Source organism: Delphinus delphis, chromosome 5 (genome assembly GCF_949987515.2).
Source record: "Delphinus delphis chromosome 5, mDelDel1.2, whole genome shotgun sequence".
Taxonomy (NCBI): domain Eukaryota; kingdom Metazoa; phylum Chordata; class Mammalia; order Artiodactyla; family Delphinidae; genus Delphinus; species Delphinus delphis.
In genome coordinates, this window is record NC_082687.1 from 106060501 (window position 1) to 106087981 (window position 27481).

General features: G+C 34.7%; 1 protein-coding gene across 4 annotated transcripts in view; it reads right to left on the reverse strand.

The window, feature by feature from the left end:
• TBCK (TBC1 domain containing kinase) overlaps positions 1 to 27481 on the reverse strand; it is a 232024-nt gene that overhangs the window by 47377 nt on the left and 157166 nt on the right. For all 4 annotated transcript variants that reach the window (XM_060012853.1, XM_060012854.1, XM_060012856.1 and 1 more), the window contains one exon: positions 19841 to 20016. In XM_060012853.1, coding sequence (XP_059868836.1) covers positions 19841 to 20016 — 176 coding nt within the window. The remainder of the gene's footprint in view (positions 1 to 19840; positions 20017 to 27481) is intronic.

Consider the following 27481-nt stretch of genomic DNA (forward strand, 5'->3'; position numbering starts at 1 on the left):
TGGAGTCTGAGCTCTTAACCACATCATTACACTGCTTCTCTTATAAGATTCCATGTATGGAATCATAGCTACATACTATAAGAATACAGGGAAAGGAATAAACACAATATGGGGAGAAGTAGTTAGCAAAATATAGGTGGAGGAACTAGTATTTCAGTCAGGAAATATCAGTAAGGTTTAGAAAAATAGAAAGGAAGGGGACTTCCCTGGTGGCGCAGTGGTTAAGAATCCACCTGCCAATGCAGGGGACACGGGTTCTATCCCTGGTCTGGAAGATCTCGCATGCCGCGGAGCAACTAAGCCCATGTGCCACAACTACTGAGCCTGTGCTCTAGAGCCCGTGAGCCACCACTACTGAGCCCACGTGCTGCAACTACCGAAGCCTGCGTTCCTAGAGCCCGTGCTCTACAACAACAGAAGCCACTGCAATGAGAAGCCCACACACTGCAATGAAGAGTAGCCCCTGTTAGCTGCAACTAGAGAAAGCCCATGAGCAGCCGAAGACCCAAGACAGCCATAAATAAATAAATAAAAGAAAAGAGGAAGAAGAGTGTTGCACAAGTAGGTAATTGTAAGAGTTCTGAAGTGTGAATGAGCATGGAAATGGTCCATAAATAATTACTGAGCACCTACTAGGTACCATGCAATGTGCTTGGGATACATTAATGAACAAAACAAAGATACTTGTTCTTATAGAACTTAGAGTCAATGGGTATGAAAAAGACAATGAAGAGACTAGTCTTACTGAGCTGAGCATCATCCTGGGAATTAGAGGGAAACAGTAATGAATAAGTAGGTAGGGGACAGATCATGAGGGCTCTTAAAGACAGAGAAGCTCAAGGATATAAGATTTTTGGAGGAATGTGTCACATGTTAACAGCAGTATCTTAGGAAGATTAATTTGGCCATATCTTGAAGGATGAATTAGAGATGGGAAAAATGATAGGCAGAAAGACTTGTTAGAAAGTGAATTTTATGAAGATTTAGATTAAGTGATGACACTGGAAATCGAGAGCTTTGCTCTACTCATTACCTTCTTTTTTCCTTCAGTCATTCCCCTGGCCTACAAATACAGTTTTGTATTGGCCTACAGATTTTTCCTAGGCCAACAAATACATCCAATTCTCTCCCATTCATAGTGAAAGATAAACATAAAGAATGAAAACTAAATAATAAAATTACTCTCCAAGGGGCAAGTACTTCCCTAGCTACTAGCCCTCTACTTTCTCATCTCCACTTTCTTTTCATTCACTCCGGAACTCACTGCAACTTGGTTTCTGTCATGATACAGAAGAAGGAGTGGTTCATCTGCCAGGAGAAAGTGTACAGTTTGGGAACACTTATTTAAAAAGGTAACATTTGAGTTGAGATTAAAAGGATGAAGAGGGGCTTCCCTGGTGGCGCAGTGTTTGACAGTCCGCCTGCCGATGCAAGGGACACGGGTTCGTGCCCCAGTCTGGGAGGATCCCACATGCTGCGGAGCGGCTGGGCCCGTGAGCCATGGCTGCTGGGCCTGCGCGTCCCGAGCGTGTGCTCCGCAACGGGAGAGGCCATAACAGTGAGAGGCCTGCGTACCGCAAAAAAATAAAATAAAAGGATGAAGAGGAGTTTGACAAATAAAGAAGTGGGGCTTTGCATGCATATTTTGTGTGAAGCAACTCTATCAAACACATGGGGAAGGTGTTCTGATTCTACTTCTAGGGCTTCGGTTCTACCTCTAGGAGGTATGCTGAATAAAGCCTTTCTCATTTAAAATCCTTTCCACATTTGTTTCAATTCATCCTGGTATGAACAAGGCAGAAATTTCAGTCAGGTTGCTATTTTCATTTTGAAAGATTTTTTAAAAGTTTAGTTTACAAGTATGTAACCAGAGTGTCTCAGGTTTACAACCCCTGTTCCATACTGATACTGGTCTCTTCCAATAAATACACCATGAGCTCCTTGAAAGCAGGGACTAGGAGTTGTTTGTTTTTATACTTCTACTACCTAGCAGAGAGCCTGGAACTCAGTAGCTATTCAGTAAAATTGGGTGTATTGATAAAGGGGAAGAATATATGAGAGGCATTGTAAGAAAATATATGGAAGATAAAGGACAGGGATGAGTAAATGATGGCTTTTATGTTTTGAACATGGGTGATTAAGGGAGAAAAGAAGGTAGTAACAGTGACAGACAGTAGATAAGGTGAAGACAAGTTCTGATTTAGATGTATAAAATTGAGGGTGCCTAGGGTCTACCAAGTTGAAGTGTTGAAATGCAGTTGGAGACATAAACTGGTGTTTGGGAGAAGTCATGGCTAGAGGATCATATTTTTGGTATTATCCACATAAAAACTGCAGTGTAAGTCATGAGAAATAATCAACAATTTTTGAAGAAAAAAGGAAAAAAATGTTAATTTTGTTAGGCACAGATATACACTGCTGAGAAAATCTTAACTATGTAAACTATTAACAAGGCTTAGAATACATAAAGTTAAGATCTTTTAGAGCAATGTGAATTCTTGTTTTCCCCCATGTCTACAACAGGCCCTGCTTTCTTAGTGCTGGATATTTCTAGCTCACGTATGAGGAGGGACAGGCTTTTGCAGACGGCACAGGCAGACATTAACTACCATTCTCACAGGAATTTTAACAAAAAAAAACTATCGTCAAAAGCTTTATCAATCTGCAAAGCTATTTTTATCCCTATATTTAAAACAATAAATTGTTTAAATGGCATTATAGTATTTTCATTTCTCCTTGTTTTTAGGGAAAATAGGAAAGGTCACTATTTCTAAGATATAGAAATATAGCATCTGAAATGGAGTCTGAAATAAAACTGTCATACTCTGGAAGCTGTGTAATACAGCTGTCATACTAGAGAGAATATTTTTCTCCCTCAAATAAAAGAGATACTGTACATGAATATGAAACACAAAGAAGAATGGAGATAGAATTTTTTCAGTGATTAGGAATTTTATGCTAAAATTTTCACAGACGTGCTCCTGAAAAATTGTGTGTAAGCTAAATTTCTGTAAAGAAAGTAATTTTCTCTTTGATATACAATATGGATATTTTGAGATATTTCATCTCTCTGGGCCTCAGTTTTCTCATGTATAAAGTGAAGGGGCAGGATCAGATATCTTACGTTTGTTTTAGCTTTAGAATGCTATGACATTTTTTTCTGATTGATTTTCAACTGTTAATAGGTCACAAAACTCTTGCTTACCTCTTAGGACAAAAGTTAGAAACCCACACATAATATTTAATGACACCACAGGAGTTTCTACTTAAAGAGATTCAGGAATGATTCTAATTGTGAGGCTTAGTAAAGTATTATTCATAAAGCATGACATGCTTATATAAACTTGGATCAATAAGAACTTATGCCTTTCAAAGACAAGTAGCTGGGAAACATTTCATAGTTTAAAGTGGTTTGAAGTGAGGGTGGAAGAAATGGAGGCGGTAAGTGAAGAATTCTCATAGTGATTTAAGGATCAAAAACAGGGTCAACATGGCAACGTGTTGGGGGGAGTGGTGGTGCTGGTGCTACTCTATACGATTTTCTAAAAGATTCTGGAAATAATTTTCCATATAAAACCAGAACCTGACAGATTTCCTGGGTTGAGGTAAACACGATGGAAATGTTAAACATGAGAGTGGCTCCATTCAGCTGAGCTCCCAAAAGGTAGAACTTGCGATACCTTCCTATTGGAATGCGACAGAGCTGCTATTTCACATAGAACTTTACGGTTAGCTTTCAACAGCAGTAGAAATGCAGGAAGTAGAACCAGCTGGTGACTACGAGGTATTTTAGTCAAACTGATATTCTCATCTCAAATTCTACCTTTCCAAGGTACAGTCTTTAATTGAACTGGGTTACTGACTTCATCACCCTTCTCTCTCACTCTTATTCTTTTCCTTATACATAGAAGGACATTTTTGTTCATGTGTTCCTTGTCACTTGGGAAATTCCCCCATCACTCCCCTCACTATATAACCAAAGTCAAGTAAACAACCAAAATACTCTCTGGCTGGAAGCTTCAGTAAATCCTGACGGGAGAAAGTCTAGAGATCTACCTCTCTCGTCCTTATCGCTGTACAAAGGACAAGGCTGGTGAGATCTCTAATGTGCTTGTGGTATTAACTGTTATTACCATGACTAATATCTGGTGGAATGATCAGCTAATATCATGTATCAGCCAACCACTGTTATCTGATATATAATCCAGATACCTAAAGTAAAGGGAAATTCAAAATTTTAGTTGTGAAGAAAGAAGACTTTAAAATTGAAGGATACTTACTTGTCTCTAATCTCTAATCATTTACTGTAACAAACAACAAACCATTCCAGACAATTCTTATAAGAATTGTCTTATAAGAATATAGATACAGATGTTTCAATGTTAATAATGTACTCAGCTATACTTCAAACTTCTCTCACATAAATCAAGAGATTCTGATTTTAATGAGATCAGAAAGGTTATGTATATGTTGCAACCAGGCTAAAGCCAGAGATCATCAAGATGTACTTTAGGTTTATAACACACAATTTATAGAATATAAACTGATAAATCTAATGGATCATTTCCATGATGTTAAATTGGTTAGTACCCATTTCTTAAAAAAATTTTCTTATTGAAAATGAAAGTATTTCAAAGGCAAACTAATTTTTGAGTTCATTTCGGATCTGACTAGAGTTCTAGATTCCAAAATACAAATTGGGCATGAAAAAAATACAGAATTTTTAAAAGAAAATCTAATTATTTTGTTTACAAAAAGTCTGTTAAATGTAACAGCAATTACAACTAACAAATTATCAGCTATAATGCAATGGAAAAATTTCTGCAAAATTTATTCTAGATATATTCTATTTTAAAGTTGTTAAAAAATGTCTTCATATCTTCCTTTTGGCTTAATATAACTTAATATGCAATAAAAAAGTAATCGAAGAAAAGGAAAAATATTTGATAAAGGAGTTACAGGCAATATTTCTTGTGGTATAGTAAACCTTTAAAATATTATAGTAACTATAAAATGTACAGATATATTTCAACAATTATATACTGTAATAAAATTTTAAAAATTTTCTTTGGCATTTCTGGCCACATTGACAGACATTTCAATGTATTCAAAAGTATTTTTTATAGAAAAAAATAAAATAGATATTCTGTTGTAAAACCGGATGATAAATTTATTGGTTAAAACACATGAAGCTACTTTAATTGAAATGATAATAATGCTATAAATGGTAAGAATACTATATATAATCAAGAATTAACCAACAAATGACTAATAGATTAAAAAGTCAGAAGCTGGTACTAGCTTCTCAGATAAATGATGGTGATAATGGTGACAACAGTGAAAACTTAGTGTTTACTATGTGCTGCAGTGTTCTGAATATATTAACTAATACGATAATCCTATGAAGTATATAATATTATTATCTCTATTTTATGGACAAGGAAACAGGTCACGTAGCTGGTGTGGCAGAGCTGGGGTTCAAAAATTCTAGTCCGTGTTCTTTGCCACTGTATCAAACTGTTTGTAAAGCCAACAGTCTTTCTGTATATATAACCAGCTGGAAAATATAATGAAATAAAATATCGCACTAATAATGGCAACAGAAAGGTTAAAATAGTAATAATGCTAATAAGAAATACATGAGAAACCTTTAAAATGCCACAGAAGGACTAAAAGATATGGATAAACAGAAAAGCATACACTGCTTTTGGAAAAAATAAACTCTCCATATTGTATATCAATTTTTTCTACTTATTTATACATCTAATTTAATCACAATATAAATACCAAAATGTTTTTTTTTTTCAGGGGAGGAAGGAAAAAGACAAGCCAATTCTACAATTCACATAGAAACATAGTGCCAAATGTATGACATATAATTATAATTTTAATAACCTCTTGGTACTGGAAAAGAAACTGAAACAGATGAATATAACTGAAAACAGGATTTGGAAATGGATATAAGTACACGTGGGAATCTAGTTTTCCATAAGAGAGTATATGAATCAGTGGAAACCATTTAGTTTGTTCAAGAAAACACTTTATTAATCTTAAACTAATTCAAATATCTATTTGATAAGCGTAAAAGTTTAAAATATATTAATTAAATCAAGCCTGTCAGGACTCTTATCTATTCTTTGCTAGTGTTTGTTTTATTTAATTTCTGTAGAATTTAATAATAATCTATAATTCAGATAGACATATTTTGAAATAATTCCAGTTTAGTTGCTCATTTTGGCTTTTGCGGGAAATGAAGAAAGAAATAACCTTTAGCAATGATTCTCTAGGAGATGTGAGAATGCTGCAGATAAAAGCTGCCTCTTCTTTTTTCATTATGTATCTTTATTTGTTAAATTCTGTGTTAGCACCTGTACAAATTGGGTTAACAAACTGAATTTTTAGTAGTAGATTTATTTCTCATATAACAAGGCTTGTTTATTTATTTTGCATATTTTATAGGATATCCTGGGAGAATGGCTGAAAAAAACAGGACATTGATAGCCTGGGATTGTGAAAATCATTAAATTCACTGAATCCTGTATATAACATGTGTGTCTGTTGTTGCTAGCCCTTCTGCAGAATTGTGCCAGAATCCATTTCTCTTTAAATGCCATGGAATGTCACTGATACCTGAAATGACATCCCTGAACTTTGAGGTTGCATAAGAAAGATCTCAGTGGAAGACCCCAGATATTCATTAGCAGGCTGGAATTGTGCTATCTGTGCCTATTACTCTTCATGATGAAAATATATTCTATAGACTTACCCATGAAAAACCACTGCTATTGGAGCTGTCTCAAATCAATACTGAACTAAATCAGCCTGCAAAGGAATAAAAACTGTCACCAGCATAACCTTCCTATCGACTGCAATGCTAATGTGTGTCAGAGCCTCGCCCTGATGTCTGTAGGGAAGTGTGCCCTGTCTCAGAACAGTCCAGCTGCTGGCTTGGGCCAATTCTAAGTAGGATTCTCTACCCTAAATCATGACAATTATTATTTTCACCAAAGATGACAAGAATTCTTATTTTCTTCTTTTTTGTTTTCCATCAAGAACTCCATCCCCAATACCCTCCTACCCCAAACTTCTAAACATCTCTTTTCCTTCCCAAGATCTAGCCCCTACCTCCGCCCCACAAAATTGTTCTCAATACATTACACTCTAGAAAGCTAGTGCTCATTCAGTCATTATTTGATTCTTGTCTGGCTCTGCATTTTTTCTGCCCTTGTTTCACTTGCTGTATTTAGAAGGCACTGCTCCATTCAGAACAGATGATGCACACTGAAGTATCTACATTCAGAAAAGTGGCGTTTACTAATTTGATGATTTAGCATAAGACCCAGGGATTTCTAACACTCAGAGGAAGACAGATCTTTAATATGCAACTGTGAATTTTGATTTCTCATACTTCACAAAAAAAAGGATAGTAGTAAATGTTTAAAAATATAACAAGATATGTAATATGTAAATGTTTCAAGCTTCAGACTGCTGCAGTGAAACAATTACATTTTTTAAATGAGAAAAAACATGAAGGGTCAATGAGAAAAAGCAATAAACGCACACCATTAATATACATATTCCTGACCTGGAAATAAAGAATTACCCTTGAGTTATTTTGTTACATTTATTTATTTATACTCTTTCATTTAGCAAAGGATTTGAGATTTTGGTTCAGCCTACCCTTCCAAACAATTTTAATACATGTTTTTATCCCTTCCTGATACATTATTTCCATCTGCCAAAACAGTTTTCTGGTGCGTTGAATTAAAGTACACCCCCAACTTGGAACTGATAGACTGTAGGAAAGGAAGTTTATATGCTAACTCTGGACTTGAGGGGCTCTGTTTTAAACAACAGTTGAGAATGGAAAATGAACAGCATGGTTGTAATGGGGGCAAGGCTGGGGCACTGCTGATCATCTCTTTCATCTGAACTGAAGATACATTCCCAGTCACCTTTCCTCATGTACCCTCAGTTAGCAAGATACTTTGAAAAGATGCAGTCCATACTACTATGAAATAAGGACTGTAAAAACCTCTCTACAACTGTAAAACCCTTAACAAATTCAATTATCAAGTGCTTGGCATTTAGTAGGTGCTCAAAACAAACGTTTGTTGAATGAATAAAACAGTCAAAATTCTCTTAAAATGATGAGGAAAAAAGGAAAAGTAAAATTAAATGTTTTTTTTTTAAATCATTGTCTTCTCTTGATTTTTCCCTAATTCCTACCAACATTTCGCTTCTTTACATTTATTCTCTTGAAGCAAAATTGTTCATATTTTTAAGTTATCAGCAAGGAGAACAGTGTGTCACTTTCAATTCCTGATGCTTTCCATGTTATATGACAATTATGTTTATATCATACCGACTCATATATTAATACCCTGTAATTATTACTTGAATCACTACATAAATTCTGAGTTGATTCAATAGGGTTACTTTTTACTGATTTCAAGAGCGAAAACATAAAGTATCAGTAGGAAACATAAGTTTTTTGAGTCCTAGATGAATTTCTCTACTTTATTTCTACATGAAAGGCCTTTGAAATTCCAGTGTTATTTGAAAATTATTATTTGAAATTCCAATTATTAATTATTTGAAATTCCAGTGAAATTCCGCCTTTGAAATTCCAGTGTATGTTAGTACCACTGATTAAAAACTGCTCTCACAAAGCGGAACAAGCAGGGGAGGGATAGCCAGGGAGAGAGAGATTTATACGAGGGCTGGCTGTTGGCAGTAAAGACAAGAGAAGAGACTCAGAGTGAGCAGGCTGAGATTGCTGAGTAGTGAAACAGGTGGTGATTTTGGTTCATGAAAGGAAAGTTAACTGGTCAAAAAGGTCAGACATAAATAACTATAAAACAAGTAATTAGTATAAAAAATACAAACAAAAAACGCAGAAAATAAAATAACACTATAACCATAAATATGAAGGTCTTATTGTGGTTCCCGCCCCTCCCTCATGAAGAAACATTTCTGTTTAGCTTCAAAAATGAGTCATGAGAAAACTATATGCACATATCACATTAAGAATCACCCAAGGACCTGAGTAAAAACATAGATCTCAGGCGCCAACCCTCAGAGATTGATTTAATAGATATGGGATGTTTGTGGAGCCTTTAATATGCATTTTCAACAAGTATTATAGAATACTTTGAAGACCATTTTTTAGATACGTTGCCTCATAGGAAATAGAGTAAAACTCTGATTAACTGGAATTAACTTTTCGTTAATTCATTCAAAAATATTTATTGATTACTAGGTGTTATTTATTTATTGATAAGCCAGGCACAGTGATAGGTTTTGGGGATACAGTGGAGAACAAAAGATAAGTATAAAAGATATAAGTATATAATTATCAATATAACGTATGCTATGAAGGAAAAGTAGGTAAAGCTAGCATGCCTGATGAATAAAGAGTTGTGGTTTAATGCTTTATTCAACTGAGAATAAACCAGTAAAACCTAATTTGTGGTAATTACTTCAACTAAATACATATATATTGAGAGCACACTATTTCTCCGGCATTGAATTAGGCCCTGGGGGCCCTTAACGTACCCACAAACTATCAGAGAAGAATGTATGTTATTATTTTATTTATTAAGAGGCTGTGATGCATCAGGAATTATACTAAGCAACAAGAACACAAAAATCAGTAAGATGCAGTTCTTACTCTTCAGAAATTTACTTTAATAAAGGAAATGTAGGCAGCGATAGAGACCTTATTATGGAATTATGTAAAGGGTATTCCTAAAACTGGGAGAAATCTAAAGCACAGAAGAATAAGGAGGAAAGATACACTGATAGAAGAAGTTGATAAGGTAGGCAATGGAAAGATTTGTGCAGGGCCTTGTAGACCATGTTTAGAATTTTAAATTTTATTGTAAGGATAATGGGAAGAGTCTTGTCAAGATTTTTAGTTAAAAAAGATTATGCTGAGGGTGGGCCCAAATCCAATATGACTGGTGTCCTTACAAAAAGGGGAAATTTAGACATAGAGACAAACATGCACAGAGGGAAGATGATGTGAAGACATATAAAGGGAAGATGGCCATGTGACTGGAATGATGTATTTATAAGCCAAGGAACACTGGATTTTTGGCAAACACCAGAAATTAGAAGAGATAAAGGATTCTCTCCTTCAGCCAACAGAGAGAGCTTGGCCCTGCCAACACCTTGATTTTGGATTTTTAGCTTCTAAAAGTGTGAGACAATAGATTACTGTTGTTTTAAGTTAAAAAAAAAATTAAAAAGATTATGCTAGCTGAAGTCTGAAGAAAGAGGAAGAAGAATGGATGCAGGAAATTGCAGGAAAGCAGATAAGAGATAATGGAAAACTTGACTAAAATGATGGTATCAGAAATAGAAGTGAATAGACTTGTGAACAGGTTTTTCTGATTAATTGAATTTGGAAAGAGAGGCAGGAATCAAAGATGAATCTGCATACTGACCTGAACAAGTCAGGGAAGGAAAATGGTGATTACTGATATAGGGAATGCTGGAGGAGAAGCAGCTTTAAGGGGAAAAAAAAAATAAATGCAGTCTTAGACATGCTGAATTAGAGGTTACCTGTGAAACATCCAAGTGGAGTGCAGAGCAGGCATCGGATGTTGGTCGCCTAGAGCTAACAAGAGAAGCTTGAGCAGGAGCTAATAACTGGAAGCCATGGTCACTGTTTGATGGAAGTATTCAAGACTGTCTAATATCCATCTTGTGAGGGAACAGAAGGAAGCTCACAAAGATCCCTGAGGAACGCTATATTTAATGACATGCAAGGGCAGGTGAAGACAGTGAAAGATACTGAGTGAAGGTAACAGAGAGGAAAGATGAAAACGAGGAGATTGGGGTGTACCAAAAATCCATGCAGGATTATGTTTGAAAAAAAAGAGAGATCAAGTGAGATCAGGGACTGAAAAGAGTAATTTGTGACTTTTGTCAGGGGAATGGAGAAAGTGGAATACAAAGTGAAGTGAGGTTACCAGAGGAAAGGGATAGAGGAGAGCAAAATGAGTAAAGGGGATCAACTGTATGGTGACAGATGGAAATTAAACTTTTGATGGTGAGCACACTGTAGTATATACAGAAGCTGAAATACAATGTTGTATACATGAAACTTACATGATGTTATAAACCAATGTTATTTAAAAAAAATGTCTTGGAAGGAATCACATGCACAAAAAATTTAAACCTGTGTTAAAAATTTTTAAAAAATGTATTTAAAAGCAAGCAACAAGCTGGAAAAGTATGTACCAAAGGTATCAAAATGTTAGTATTCTAACACTACACTACAAATCAATAAAAATGCCTTCCAGTAGAAAAATGGACAAAGAATTATCTGAAGACAATTCAGAGAAAAAGTATAATTGGTTAATAAACATAAGAAAAAATTTAAACTTGTTAGTAATAAAAGAAATGCATATGTAAATGAGATTTTAAAAACTTATCAAGTCAGCAAAAGAAGCTTAATTATAATGTCCAGTGTTGTGGAGGATATAGGGAACTATGCATTTTCATTTACTGTTGTTGGAGGTTTAACTGGTTTAAAATTCTTTTTCTGGAAAACCACCAGCAATACATTAAATACCTTAAAAAAAAAAAAAGAGGTCACATAACTGCTTTTCCTTCCACCTTACTGTAAAAACATTTCAACTAATTTAAGAGCAGGTATATAGGTGATTGCATGAGTGTATATAAACAAGCACTAGGGAAAGAAAAGAAAATTACAAAAGTGCTCAATGACTATAGAGTAAGATATGTTGTATATTAATATATACATTTCAATGAATAAGAGAGAAAAACACAACACACTACTGATAAAGTTAACTTGCTTTAAGTTATCTTCTGAGTTTCCTCAACTCTAAAATAGGGATAAAAATACTTACTTCAGAGATTTGTTTAGGAACAAATAAAATACTGTACCCGAGTACCTGAAAACTATAAATCATTGTAGTGTTATTTTTAAATTGTTCAAACTATAAAAAACAGTGGTGTTATTATCAAGATGAAACTTTGTAGACTAGTATTTATAACAGACTTTCAGAAGCTACTCCAACTTACAGAATATAAATGTGTTTTTAAGTTTTCATGTACACTAAACTCATTTAATCTATACTTAAAGCATACCTGTAAATTGAGGATAATTCAATGAATGTTTTGCTTACTTTATGACAATAGTAAATGTAAACAGTTAACATTATATAAACAAAACAAAATTTAATTTACTTAATAAAATCCCAGACTAGCATTTGTGTTTATAAACAAGAATAATAATTCCTGCTTAGTCACAGTGCACATGCAACTAACTTATACCAGTCATCAATAAATTAATATGGTAATTAAAATTTAACAAAGAAATTGGTTAAAAAAATCCAGTGCTGGCCAGTCTTTCTCTAAAATATATTCAGTTTTCAAAAAACCCATTTTATTCTATTCATCAGTTACATACCTTTATATATATATATATATTACCCAGCCCCTCAATTAGCTGTGGTTAGAATCGTCAAGCAGAGTCTTAGCTATTTAAGGAAAAGTAGATGTGAAAGACGTTGGCACTAGATAAAATAATTCTTTTGGCAAGTTTGGGGATCAAAATAGTATTGAAACTAAGAGGTAAAGGTCAAAGTGAAATCTTAAACTGAAATTACTGAGGAAAAAATGCTTGAAAGATTCCTTTTTTGGCAAGCCAGCCTCCCTCTCCTTTACTACCCTTACTGTTTGTAGTGACTTCTAAATGTAAAGTGATAGTAATAAAGTTGACATAGCTGAGGGGAAACAGAAGAATACCAGAACATCTCTTCTTTTGTACAAATTACTTAGATACAGAAAACTTTCAGAAAATTTTTGCATAGTTTCAAAGTTGAAACATTTAACCTTTAGTTACTAAATGTGTGATAATGATTGCTACCATTTGTTTGAGTGCTAATATTATTATGTATCAGATACGGAATTAGGTGCTTAACAATGCTGCAAAGTAGGAATTATTATAATTATGCTCACTTTTACAAACAGGAAACTAGAGAGGTTATGTGAACTATGCAAGATTATAAAACCAAAAAGGAACAGGGGTGAAATTTGAAACTAAGTTCATCTAATAGCAAAGCTCATGCTTTTTCTACTACAGTCGTCTGCTTCTGGGAATAAATATGATAGACACATGGATAAATTAAAAGTTAAGAGTAATTTTCTTCTCAGAGCTGTTTTCAAGCTTTGATTCTACAAGTCACAGAGTGCAGTTTATGTTTAAATTTACAAAAGGGATTTTTTAATCTGTTATAGAATATAACATAGAATATACAGTATGTAAATCTGAACTGTGATTATCCTAAACTTAATGAATATGCTTTTGTAAGGCATACATACATAATTTTTTGTATCTACTTTCTATTATTCTAACATTTAAATCTGAACAAAGAAGACTTCAAATAAACAATACTAGGATGGAAAAGAGGGACAAAATTTGAGGTAAAATGTTAAAACAGGTAAAAATATTTTATATAAAGAATGGGTATAAAAACCTAGACAACATAGATACTTTAAAAAGGATTGTAATAAAATCAGCATAGATAATAGATAATTTTCAAACATGAACTTATAAAAAGTGACTCAGAAGAATGGATAATCAAATATCTCCCTGGTTAAAAGGCATCAGACTCAGGTGGTTTTATAGACAAGTTTAACTCAATCTATAAGAAACAGATAATTCCTCTTATACAAACTGATTAGACAGTCAATAAAGGGAAAGAGAAATAAAATCTTAAGATCGAATACTAACAAGGACAGACAGGAAAAGAAAATTATAGATTTATCTCACCTATGAGCATAGATGCAGAAAGTCAATACTAGCAAATACTAGCAAATTGAATATAGTCAGTATTACTTTTTTGTAGAGACCTAGTAGACTTTATCTCAAAAATGCAAGGACCACGCAATATCAAAAATTTTAATAATGTAAACATTATCAGATTAAAGGAGGAAAAAAGATGATCCTAATCAATCCTTAATAGAATATGAATTTGATAAAATTCAACACTCATTCAAGTACTCTTAATAATATTGAAGAAGAAGGGAAATTCATTACTCAGAGTATTAATTTTAAAAAAATATCAGGGCTTCCCTGGTGGCGCAGTGGTTGAGAGTCCGCCTGCTGATGCAGGGGACACGGGTTTGTGCCCCGGTCCAGGAGGATCCCACATGCCGCAGAGTGGCTAGGCCTGTGAGCCATGACCACTGAGTCTGCGCGTCCGGAGCCTGTGCTCCGCAACGGAAGAGGCCACAACAGTGAGAGGCCCACATACCGCAAAAAAAAAAAAAAAAAAAAAATCAAACTTAATGGTGCAATTAGAAGGATTTTCATTAAATTCAGGTACAAAGAAATCTACCTGCTCTCATCACTTTTATTTTACTTTACTAGAGGTCCTATGCAATGCAATAAGACACACATACACATAAAATCAGAGATATAATAATAAAAGTAGTAACTAGCAAGAGATAAATGTATTCATATGTATATTGATTGAATTAGCCGCATAAACATCCAAGAGACTCTACAATCTACTAGATTTAAAAAGCGAATCAATTCCAAAACACTTGGTATTTACCAAAAGGAACTGACAACTTATGTCCACACAAAAATTACACATAGATGTTAATAGCAGCATTATTTATAATAACTAAAACTTAGAAGCAACCAAGATGTCATTCAGTAGGTGAATCGTTAAATAAACTGTGGTACAACCAATGGACTACTATTCAGCACTAAAAAATGAGCTATTAAGACATGGAGGAAACAACTATATGACATTCTGGAAAAGGCAAAACTATGGAGATAATAAAAAGATCAGTGTTTGTATCCTAGTGGTTGAGGGCGAAGGGGGATGAATAGGTAGAGCATAGTGGAATTTTAGGGCATTTATACTATAATGATGCATACATGTCATTTATATTTTGTTCAATCCCACAGAATGTACAATACCAAGAGTGAACCCTAATGTAAACCTTGGACTTTGGGTGATGATACTGTGTTAATGTAGGCTCATCAATTGTAACAAATGTTCCACTCTGTGGGGGATGTAGATAATGGGGAGGCTATGCATGTGTGGGGCAGGGAGTATATGGGAAATCTCTGCACTTTCCACTCAATTTTGCTATAAACTTAAAATTGCTTTAAAAAATAAAGTCTATTTTAAAAAAATCAAATGAGTTTGCTAACTATAAAATGAATGTAAAATAAACTAAAATCAAGCAGGAATAATCAACCAGGAAACATAATAGCTTAAAAGATATTATTCATAAAACTAACAAAATAATGTATTTATTCTTCTTAGGGACATCTAATAGAAATCTCTAAATCCACGTGTTCAAAAGTGAGCACTTGATTTTTACCTTCCAACCTGCTCCTGCTATGGCCTTCCTTACATCAGCAAATGAGAACAGCCAAAACACCATCCTTCTAGCCTCAGTCAAAAACTCTGGATTCATCCGCGATTACTCTCTCTTTCGTACCTCACATTCAATGAGTCAGCAAAATCTGTTGGTTCTGTTTTCAAAATATACTTACTACTGTAATAGGGAAGAACAAATCTGACTCCATATTGGATCTGTTTCTTTTACTTTAACCTTTGTATTCTATTGCTTTTGCTGCAAGTTAAGAATGTTGCCTATAGCCTGAAATAAACAGGATAGCCCATTTTCAAGGCTCTGATCTTTAAAGGTATAACACTTTTTCCATTCACATAGAGATAAAAAGTTGCAGAACAGAGAATAACATTTGTCTTGTTGGAGGTTTACAGGAACACCATGACCTGACCTATGTGGACAGCGGTAAGAACAAAGGATTCCGACATCAAGAAGTTTGCAACAACCAACAACATTACCTCCCTTTTTAATATAAAAGAAGCCTGAATTCTAACTTGGGTAAGATGGTTCTTTGGGACATTAGTCCACCATCTTCTTGGTCAGCTGGCTTTCTGCATAAAGCCACTATCTCTTGTTCCAACAACTTGTCTCTCGATTTATTGGCCTGTTGTACGGGAGCAGTATGAGCTTGGACTCAGTAACACTACTTCTCATCACCTCTACTGCTACCCCTTGGTTCTAAGCCATCATAGCTTCGTCCTTGGTCTCCTCTTTTACCTCTGTCCCTCCTATTGTCTATTTCATGTATAGTAGCCAAAGTAATCCTTTTACATGTAAGTCTGATCCTGTCACCACTCTGCTTAAAATCTTCCAATGGCTTCTCATCTCATTTGGTATAAAGCCAAAGTATTAAGGTTACACAAGATCTGAACCACTGATCTCTGTAAATTTATGGCTTCCACACTCCTCTTCACTCATTCCATTCTATATATAGTATCCTTACTGTTCCCCTTACAAAGTATGTTACTACCTTGCACTTGCAAGATGGAATATTTTTTTCTCAAGAAATGTATATAACTCACTCTCTCACTTCAAGTTCTCTTCTCAAATGTTTCCTTATCAGCTAGGTTTTCTTTGAGTCCCCCACATAAAATAGCAACTCTTCTCTAATGCTCTCTAGAATCCTCCTCCTTGGCATTCTCTATTGCCCTTCTTCTTCATCTTCTCCTTTTAAAAATTGAAATATAGCTGGCATACAATATTATATTAGATTTATGTGTACTAGACAGTGATTTGACATTTGCAGACATTATGAAATGATCACCACCATAAGTCTACTAACCATCTATCCCTATACAAAGTGATAACAATATTATTGACCATATTACTCATGCTGTGTATTACATCCCATGGCTTACTTATTTTATAACTGGAGGTCTGTATCTTTTAATCTTCTTCACCTATTTCACACACACTCCTCTGCCATCTCCTTCTCCTCAAGCAATCACCTGTTTGTTCTCTGTATTTATGAGTCTGGTTTCATTTTGTTTTGTTATTTGTTTGTTTTGTCTTTTAGATTCAACATACAAGTGAGATCATGTGATATCTGTCTTTCTCTGTCTGACTTATTTCACTTACCAAAATAACCTCAAGCTTCATCCATGTTGCTGCAAATGGCAAGATTTCATTCTTTTTTATGGCTGAATAGTACTCTATGTGTGTGTTTAAGTATATACCACATTGTCTTTATTGATTTATCTATTGATGGGACACTTAGGTTGCTTCCATATCTTGGCTATTGTAAATATTGCTGTTGTGAACAATGGTGTGTAGATATCTTTTCAAATTAATTTTGTTTTCTTTGAGTAAATACCCAGAAGTGAAACTGCTAAATCATATGGCAGTTATATTTTTAATTTTTTGAGGAACAATTTATATGGTTTTACATACTGGCTGAACCAATTTACAATCCCACCAACTGTGCGTGCAGGTCCCCTTTTCTCCACGTCCTTGCCAACAATTATCTGTTGTCTTTCTGACGACAGCAATTCTAACAGGTGTGAGTGGGTATTGAATTGTGGTTTTAATTTGCATTTCCCTGATGATTAGTCATGTTGATATGTATCTGTTGGCCATCTGTATGTCTTCTTTGGAAAAATGTCTATTCAGGTCCCCTGCCCATTTCTTAATTGGGTTTTTGTTTTTTTGATGTTGAGTTGTATGAGTTCTTTGTATATTTTGGATATTAACCTCTTACTGAATATATGGTTTGCAAATATCTTCTCCCATTTATTAGGTTGTCTTTTCTTCCTGTTGATAGTTTTCTTTGCTGTACAAAAGCTTTTAAGCTTGATGTAGTCCCATTTGTTTATCCTTATTCTTCTTTACTTTCCTCTATGGCACCTAAAGGCCACTAAATGTCCAACAATACATGAATGGATAAAAAAAGTGTGGTGTATATGTATACAACGGAATATTACTCAGCCATTAAGAAAAAAAGAAATCTTGCCATTTGTGACAACATGGTTGATCCAGAGAATATTATGCTAAGTGAAATAAGTAGGACAGAGAAAGACAAGTACCACATGATCTCACTTATATGTGGAATCTAAAAAACACACTAATTGTTTACCTTTTTTGCTTATTGTCTGTATATCCTCCACTAAATGCAAATTCTATGAGGACAGGTACTCTTTTTTCACTGCTTTAGCCCCAGTAACTAGAATGGTATCTGTTTTACCGTATGTATTCAGACATATTGTTGAAAAATAATGCATTGGTTTTTATACTATTCAGTATATTTTTCTTTATGGTTGAAATATATCATAAAAAAATGAAATAAATTCTAAAGAAAAGTAAACTAAAACTTGAATATCCTTCAGATAGCAACATTTCATGTAAATAGTGTAGTATATTCTTCTCTTCCATTCTTAGTATTGTTGTTGATGGGGATAATATATCTGACTTATGAGTACACAGAAAAGTCAGTTGTTTTAAAAAATTATTTATTTATTTATTATACAGCAGGTTCTTATTAGTTATCTATTTTATACTTATGAAAAGTTAGTTTTATATCACAAAGTTTTAGCAAATTGACCCAGAACTCTGAGACTTACCATAATTAGGAATATATAAAGTGACTTGGGGTTTAGTGACATTCAAACAAAAATTTAGTGACATTTTAAATAAAAATCTCATTTCAGACGAGGGTGTAAGGGAAAAGGTTTAAAACCACTTAAATTTAAAATGAACAGTGACTTTTCCTAGTAAAATTTTACTTTATCACAAAATGAAAGTCTCACATTACTTGAGTTGTCAATATTCTTATTTTGAGCTTTTAAAATCAACTACTCAATCTTTTTGTTTCACTCAGGAGTTAAAATGTAGTGGACAAATAGCATAGAACATGAGTGACGTCAGTGAGAATGGCAGAGTAGGGATCTCAGAAAAGCTGCTCCTCCAAAACATAATGAGAATACTGGCAAAGATTATCAAAATGAACTTGTTAGAATTCTGAAAATTAAACAAAGGTCTGCAGCAATGTATGGAGTACAGTCAAAAGAAATACCTCTATTTCAGTAAGAATGTGAGTTCTGTGGTGCTTTAGTTTGCCCTACTCTCATTTCCTTCTCCTCAGCTCCACCTTAAAAACCAACAGTCTCACAAACCAGAAGTCTAGCAACCACTGGACAGGACAGAGTGGTTTTAGAGCTCCCAAAAAGTATCATTTCAGGGAATTATGATTACTTGACATGTCTTCCAGTTCCCTAGAAACCTCTCTTCACAGTGTTTGCCTTTATTTGACCTGACTCAGAACCCTCTCTGTTCAAAGAGACTTTTCTCTGGAGGTATCTGTCAAAAAGAGTCAGCAGCAATTGTTTAATATTGTAGCTGTCTGAGGTAGCCATAACAGTTGGAGCAAAGAAGAAGCTGACAATAAAAATTAAAAACTAAAATTAAAAGCTGGGGAACACAATGTCCATAGGGGTATGTGAAAGTGCTAACAGGATCCTGGGAATCTAGAACTCTGTCAATGCGAACATAGGATGTTTGAATGCACAGGAAAGACCTGAGAAGCCCTTAAGCTCTCACCTTTGGTTGACCTCAAGACCTGAAATAGTTGTATGAATACAATCACATATTAGAAGATAGCTATGTTAAAAAGACATAAGTGGGGCTTCCCTGGTGGCACAGTGGTTGAGAGTCCGCCTGCCGATGCAGGGGACGCGGGTTTGTGCCCCAGTCCGGGAGGATCCCGCATGCCGCGGAGCGGCTGGGCCCATGCGCTACGGCCGCTGAGCCTGCGCGTCTGGAGCCTGTGCTCTGCGACGGGAGAGGCCACAACAGTGAGAGGCCCGCATACCGTTAAAAAAAAAAAAAAAAAGACATAAGTGATAATAGTATATGAACAATACTGATACTTAAGTATACTAATATAACATCCATCTTCTTTTAGAGTTTATGAATTAAATCAGCAATTACATACCAGATCTGTTTTTGGAGGATCTGGACACTCAGTGGAGAAATAAGGTGTTGAACTTCTGACTCCACTGCTATCAGAAGTTGGCTTTGGAGGTTGAGCATGCTGTCTGTAAGTAGCACTTTTAGGAGTCCAACAAAACAGGTTGATTGATTCTCGCACACAACGTTCAATGTCAATTTCTAGATAGAAAAATTAAAAAAAAAGCAAACATAGAATTTGGATTGCTCTATTTATGTAAAAATCACAATTTTTCCTAAATACATATACACAAATATGGCTAAGATGATAACTAATTAGAAAAGATGACAGTAAAAAAGTAATCTAGATACTAATCAGCATATTTATGATTGGAATGGTAGAGGGTATCTGGTATTACTATGTAGATACATATACACATATATTTACATTTGTAAATATATACATACATTTTTATGTGTGATTTTTGGGTATTATTATCTATATATAGATACACATACATATAGTATATGTGTTTATATATTTCAGTGTATCACTATTTAAACATTTAAATATAACACATTTCCTTATTAGAGAATCTTAACTTTGATAATATTTTCACTTTCTCAAAATAAAGGTTGGGTAGAAGGAAGGCTAGAATTTGGGAGTGGGCAAACAGAAGATTCAGAAGTTGATAGACATACTTTAAGTAAAGTGTAATGAAAGTTTCATTTCCATATATTAAAGATGATATAAAATAATCAGGGCAAAACTAATTAAAATCTCAGTTCAGCATTTCTCCCCTTTTTAAAAAAGAATTTCTTGATTTAACTGCAAAAAAGTATAAGTGGGGCTTCCCTGGTTGTGCAGTGGTTGAGAGTCCGCCTGCCGATGCAGGGGACACGGGTTCGTGCCCCAGTCCGGGAAGATCCCACATGCCGCAGAGCGGCTGGGCCCGTGAGCCATGGCCGCTGAGCCTGCGTGTCCGGAGCCTGTGCTCCGCAACGGGAGAGGCCACGACAGTGAGAGGCCCGCATAGCACACACAAAAAAAGTATGTGAGGTTTCATATAGACAGAAATTAAATGTACTCAATTAAAATAATAAAAAATACTTCCATAGAAGATTTCCCCTTCTTTCTCAGATTTGAAAGAAATTTAAACATCTTTGATACAGAGGTAATATACACAGGAAAGTTATTACAATGCCAAATTATTGTTTGTGTGTTTTGATAGGACTGTAACTCTTTAGGAGGTTAATATTCCTGATGGAGAGTAAGCTGTTACTCTACAGGGAAAGTGGAGCTATGATAGAAAAGCAGTAGAAATTCAAGAAGTTTACTAGGATGAAGGAGTTTATTAGCATGGACTAGCTTTTCCATTTCTATATTTGTAATATTAGTAAATGGCAGATATTATCATTTCCTCTGCAAAAGTCCAAGTGTGTCAGTTCAGATAAGCAATGAAGAAAAATATATTACATTCCTTACAAAGGGGTAAGGTCCCTATTTCTCTTTTTGAAATGAAGAGCTTATATATAAGGGGAAAAGGAAATAGACATTTAAGTTGATCCTGTGAATGGTGCATGAATCAGGCACTTATAGAATTATCTGCTTTTATAAGGTGGAAAACCCTTAGAGGAGGGCAGGGAAATGGACACTTAATGAGCATCTACTGTGTGACAGGTGTTGTATACTTTCACATAGCCCATTTAATTCTTACAGTGATTATTATAGACAGGTACTGCACTACCCTCATTTCTGCTGAAGATGAAGAAACTAAGACATAAACAAGCTAAGTGACTGAATGTGTTAAGTGTTTTTATTACGAGTAGAATATCTGAAGTTACTAAAGGGTTATAAGGCATCTTTCATTTCCCAATTTATTTAGATTTGGGAAACAACAGCCAGCAGGTCTAGAAAGACCAGTTACTCAATTAAACATTCCTTTATCTGCTATTAGTGATGTTTGCCAACTTCACAGTTGGTTACTTCCATGGCTGCACAAAAAGGTCAGATTTCATCACCCCCATATGTTATTCCTAACATAAAATCTATGAAACAGAGTTAAACATGTTTTGAGGAATGGACCTATTTATTTGAGAAACTGTCAATATAGTGAAATGCACTCTTTTAAAAAGTTCTGTAATATTGTCAACTTGATATTCCACAAAGAGAAGAATACAGACACCAATGAGAAGAAAAATAAAAGTTCAAGATACGTTCCTCTACTCCACTTAAGATGGAAGAGATGTGCTCAATTCATTTTAGAACATTTCCAATTAATACGGTTAAGATAAAAATTTGCAGCTAAAGAGAGAAAACTTCGTCACCTTAAAAAAGTTTATCCACTTCACACTGTTTAATCTCCAAAGGAAAAGAATTTTGGACCATAAATTTTGCATCTGCAGTGCTCAAATCAGTTTGACATATCTGTCACCCATTAAAAGCTTGAAAGTCAAGTTAATGATGCAGATCAGAGCTTGTAGTTCAGTCCTTAAATCACTGGCAATGGAAAAGTCATTTGTATCTGGTTCCAGAACACCCTACCAATACCATAAAAGGTTTACAGTGAATCTTGAGAATTTACTGGCATCCACCCCGATTTGAGCTTGATTACTACTGGCAGATATCCCATTCTCCACTCACTTGACCCATGTCACCTTCTCCATCTCAAAATCCTTCTAAAGTACTTTATCATAACCAAAATATTATGAAAAGTACTTTATAAACTGTACATTAAAATATGTAATTATTCTTTTAAAAATAATCTCTCATCCTAAAGCACTACTACTTTCTATCTTGCATTTTCATTTTGATACAATGCGTTTGTGAAAAAGTATGTACCCTGGATATGGTTTCTCAGTTTTGATTCCAAGCTCCATGAGGTACTTTGTGACTCAGAGAAATAATTTCTCTAAATCTCATTTTCTTTATCCTCATCCATTACTATTGTTTTCTCTCATAAATACGGAACTATTTTCAAAATGATAAAATGCAACTCATGATTCATTTGGGCAAGGGTAGGTAGAAAAGACAGCTCGCCTGAAGCCCTTCATTGTCTTGCTTTAATGACTATGAAATGCTTCCTAGATATAGTGAACAGCTGTTGACATGGCACTTCTCTTTACCATCATCTAATTCCCTTTGGTTCATCCCTAATTTGGGGGCTAAGATATTATTTTCTCTCTCTAGATTTACTGCATTATTTTGGTGGAACACATTTTCTAGTAATTTCTAGGAAAGGATGCACAGAAGGCAAATTACTTTGGAATTGTCTATTAATATATTTATTCTGCCTTTGACCGATAGTTAGGCTAGGCATAACATTCTAGGATTGATTTATTTTTCTACAGAGTTATGTAAGGCAAGGGTTCCATTGTCTTTCTTCTGAGAAATTTGATGCAATCTTGATTTGAGATCACTTGTACATGATTTTCCACCTATCTGTAAACTTTCAGGATCCCTGGTGTTCTGAAATTTCATAATGATACATGTAATTGTGTATCACTTAATTGATGGTCTTTTTGTAATCCTTCAGTTATAGAAAAAGTTATTGTTTGATGTCTGTAATAATTTCTTTCTCACTGTTTTTCCTCTTCTCTTTTCTTTCATAAGAAGAGTCCTGAACATCCTGTATAAATTTCCTAATAATTTTGCCTTTTCCTCTTACTTTCCATCTATATTTTGGTTCTATTCTCTGAGAGATTTCCTAAGCTTTATCATACACCTCTTTCATATAAAGCTCATTGCATTTCCACATCATTTTTAATTTCCAGTAAATCTTTTTTGTTGTTACTTAAAAATTTCTGATTTTTCATAGTTATCATATCTTCTCATAATTGTTTTTCTGAGGATAGTCCTTTATTCAGTTGGTGCTGTTCTGTGTTTTTTAGCTGGAGGCTTTCCCTAGAGGTTTGGTGATCGATGACTGCATATTTAAAAGAATAGCACTAAAAATCAGATTGGAAGTTTTGTGTATGTGGGTAGGGCTTCACTATAGGTAACCTGGGGACATGGTCATTTGTTAGAGGACCCCTATAAGTAAGGTATTTCTCTTTTTGGGAACTTTCCATCTCTCCAGAGGATAATTCTTTAATCTGTCTAAACTAACCTTTGCCAACATTCTGGGAATTGACCATGGATGAGCCTGGGGATTGTAACTATGAACATTTCCTCACTCTGGCTCTCTGCTATGCTACTGACTCTGTGTCTCAAGTCTCTATGATTCGACTACTCCAAAAATGTACCTCCAAATTTACTGTATCTATGGTCATGTTTTGTAAAATTTGCAAAAGTAAAAATATCTAAACCACAATCAGTGAAAACTGTTGTCTTTACACCAATTTCCCCTCCATTACACTTCCTCTTGTGTTAGGCAACATAGTGGCTGTGGATACTTTGATATAACTAAGCTAAATTCAAGATATATTTATTATGGTTTAATGGGTATTCTACTGTTATTTGAAGTCACTCTGGGGTATTGACATAGATTTTTCTCCTTGACCAGAGTCTAGTCAGGCTCCTCTAAGCCTTTTCTTGACTATGCCTCAACCTTGGCCTATAAAGACTTGAACAAAACTCTTAACATAGTTTATAGCAATTCAATGTCACATCCCTCAGATTGCCCTAACGCCCTATAAACGCCTGCCTGAGAAAAAACAAGGCTGCCAGAAGAATTTAGCATTTGTTCCAGTCAATACCTGAAGACAGGGTCCCTGTCTTCTAGCCTCTGTAGGAAGGTAGGAGCCTAACTTTGGTAAGTGTTAGTTAGCAAACACAGATATATTTCACATGGACCAATGCCCCCCTTCACACTTTTTATAATTTTTCACTTCCCTGAATCTTCTAGTCTCCTCCCTCCCTATTCCCTCATTCTCCCTTTAAAATGCCCAGGCACCTCTGTACAAATTGAAGTTGAGCTCAATTCATGCTGGACTATTATTGCAACAGTGTATTACTGACTAAAACCTGTGCTTACCACTTTAATGAGTGTCTGGCTTGTTTTTCTTTGACAGTATAGTAAAATTATTGCTAGCTCTAGGAATGACTTCCTGGAATACTCCCACCACCCACTATACAGGAGTAGAGGTCGTAATGCAGTGTGAATGTGTTCTAGCAGAAGTTTATGGGCAGGCGAAACATAGTTGACATGTACATAGCTAAAACCAGACTGAAAAATTCTTCCAAATATTAAACATGTGAAACTGTAAGCAGAGAATTAGGTTCTCATTGATGCCTGATTAAAAGAGAAATAGTCTCCTTCTAGAAATATACTTCAATAATGCTACATATACAGTTATAAGTGTACCATTAACTTTTTTTCTTTTTTTGATAGGAACCTCACAAAAAATAGCATTTCTGTATTTATAGAAAACAAACTTGTAGCACTAAAACAAACAGAAGCGACACCTGTGCTAAGTCATATGTTTTATGCATTACTACTATAAATAATAAAAAACAAATTTCAACCAACCCTGTCAGTGAAAAGACAGATTATCTATTTTTTCTATAGAAAATATTGCATAATTATTGTTATATGAAGAGATGATCAATGAATATGAAGCAAAAGAGGAGGAAAAATATAGAGGTATGTCAGACATTTAATGAATAAAAATATTATGCTATTTTTCTGTTTTGTAATTTGTTGTGATCTCTTTGCTCATGCTAAATATTCTTTTAATAGCCTAATTTTGTATTGTAATTTATAACCTCTCCTTAAAGAGGGGCATCTCCCCACACTGCAAAAGCTTCAGGCCACAAAATCTAGATCTGCCCCTATCTTCCAGTCTTCTGCTAGGTGGCAGAGGAACAGACTCTTGGCTAAGAGGGTGGGAGCAAAGATTTGTAAGGGTGAATGAAATGAAACTGTTCCTTATGCATACATACATTCAACTGTTCCTTCTCTGGTTTTCTGCCTCATCTTTTCTTTCACTTTCAATTTCTGAGACCTTTTGGTGCTCTGCATCAAGAACTGGCTTGCTTCTTTTTGGTATCCTCCTTTGCAGGAAGGTTTAATATTCTCTGATTTATTAAGTGAGTTACTACTGATGTAACTGCTTTCTATCTTCCAACTATTTGTTGACATTTCTTGTCTACTAGTGCTCTTTTTACACTCTCTTTGTTTTTAAAATTACTCTTTCTTCATTCCCTTACTGTCACTTTAGTGATGTTTCAGAAGGTAGCAGAGACAAACATATATACAGTCTGTCATTCTTAATTGGAAAAGTTTCAAATTTTAAAGGCTGTGGTTCAAAAGGGGTGGGAATGAAGTTAGGAGACGGGCATGGTGAGCTTGACGTTTCACCCCCTTGGTCTAGCTCCAGGTCTGCAAATTAGCAGTTAAGATATTTGCTCAGAAAGCAGTATAATAACAATGCCACACTGCTAAGATTAACTCAGGAGGCAGCATGATCTGCGTTTGAATCAATTCAATTATTTACAAGTTGTACATCCTTGGTCAACTCATTTTTCTGCATCTCTTTTCTCAATCGTAAAATAGGAATGATAATACTTAATTCCTGGACTGTTACGAGGTATAAATAAGATTATTCCAGCACACAGTAGGAACTTAAGTATTTTAGAGACAAATTTTTAGATACATAAAAAACATAAAAAATTTTAGCACTTCAACTAAAATTAAAAAAAGTATAAGCCTTAGATCCCACTAAGTCTGCCTTCTTGTTTTAAACCCAGTTGAAAAATAAGGAAGGGACTTCCCTGCTGGTCCAGTGGTTAGGACTCTGTGCTTCCATTGCAGGGGCATGGGTTCAATCCCTGGTCAGGGAACTAAGATCCTGTATGCCATGTGGAATGGCCAAAAAAAAAAAAAAAAAGGAAAGAAAGAAAAATAGGCTAGTTTTCCACTTTGCAACTGGTAGATTTCTCTTTAGAAAGAGATTGCCTTTCAAACAGTAGTTTTTTCTACTTTTCAAAATCCAAAGACTTAGGATATCATTCAGTGTTAAAAAGAAATGAGCTATCAAGCTACAAGCAGACGTGGAGGAAAAAGTATGAATAGGCTGTATCCTCTATGATTCCTATTACATGACATTCTGGAAAAGGCAAAACTTTATAAGGACAGTAAAAAGATCACTGGTTGTCAAGGTTTCGGTGGGTGAGGGGAGCAGGAGAGGAGGAATGAATAGTTGAAGCACAGGGAATTTTTAGGGTGGTGAAACTGTTCTGTATAATACTGCAATGGTGAATACATGACATTATGCATTTATTGAAACCTACAGAACTCTACAATACAACCTTAATGTGTACTATAGAATTCAATTAACAATAATGTAAGATACTAAGGCAAGATGTTAAAAATAGGAGAAATAATGAACAGGGAAGAAGAGAAATACAGGAACTCTGTACTACCTGCTCAACTTTTCTGTAAACTGCTCTAAAAAAAGTATAGTCTATTAATTAAAAAAAACAAAAAACAGGGACACAGGAGTGACATCAGTAAAAATGGCACAGTAGATGTCTCCAAGGGCACTACTTTTTAAATAAGTTTTTTTTTTTTTAAAGAACTACTGAAAGAAGTTAAAATTCTGTAATCATGTCAACATCCTTGTATTATAGTTGATTTATCTCTTGACTAGGGTAACAAATTATGACTTTTCATTCAAATGCAAAATAAACTTCATTGACAAAAAAATACTACCACTTAAAAAAAAAACTGTGCATTATACTGGA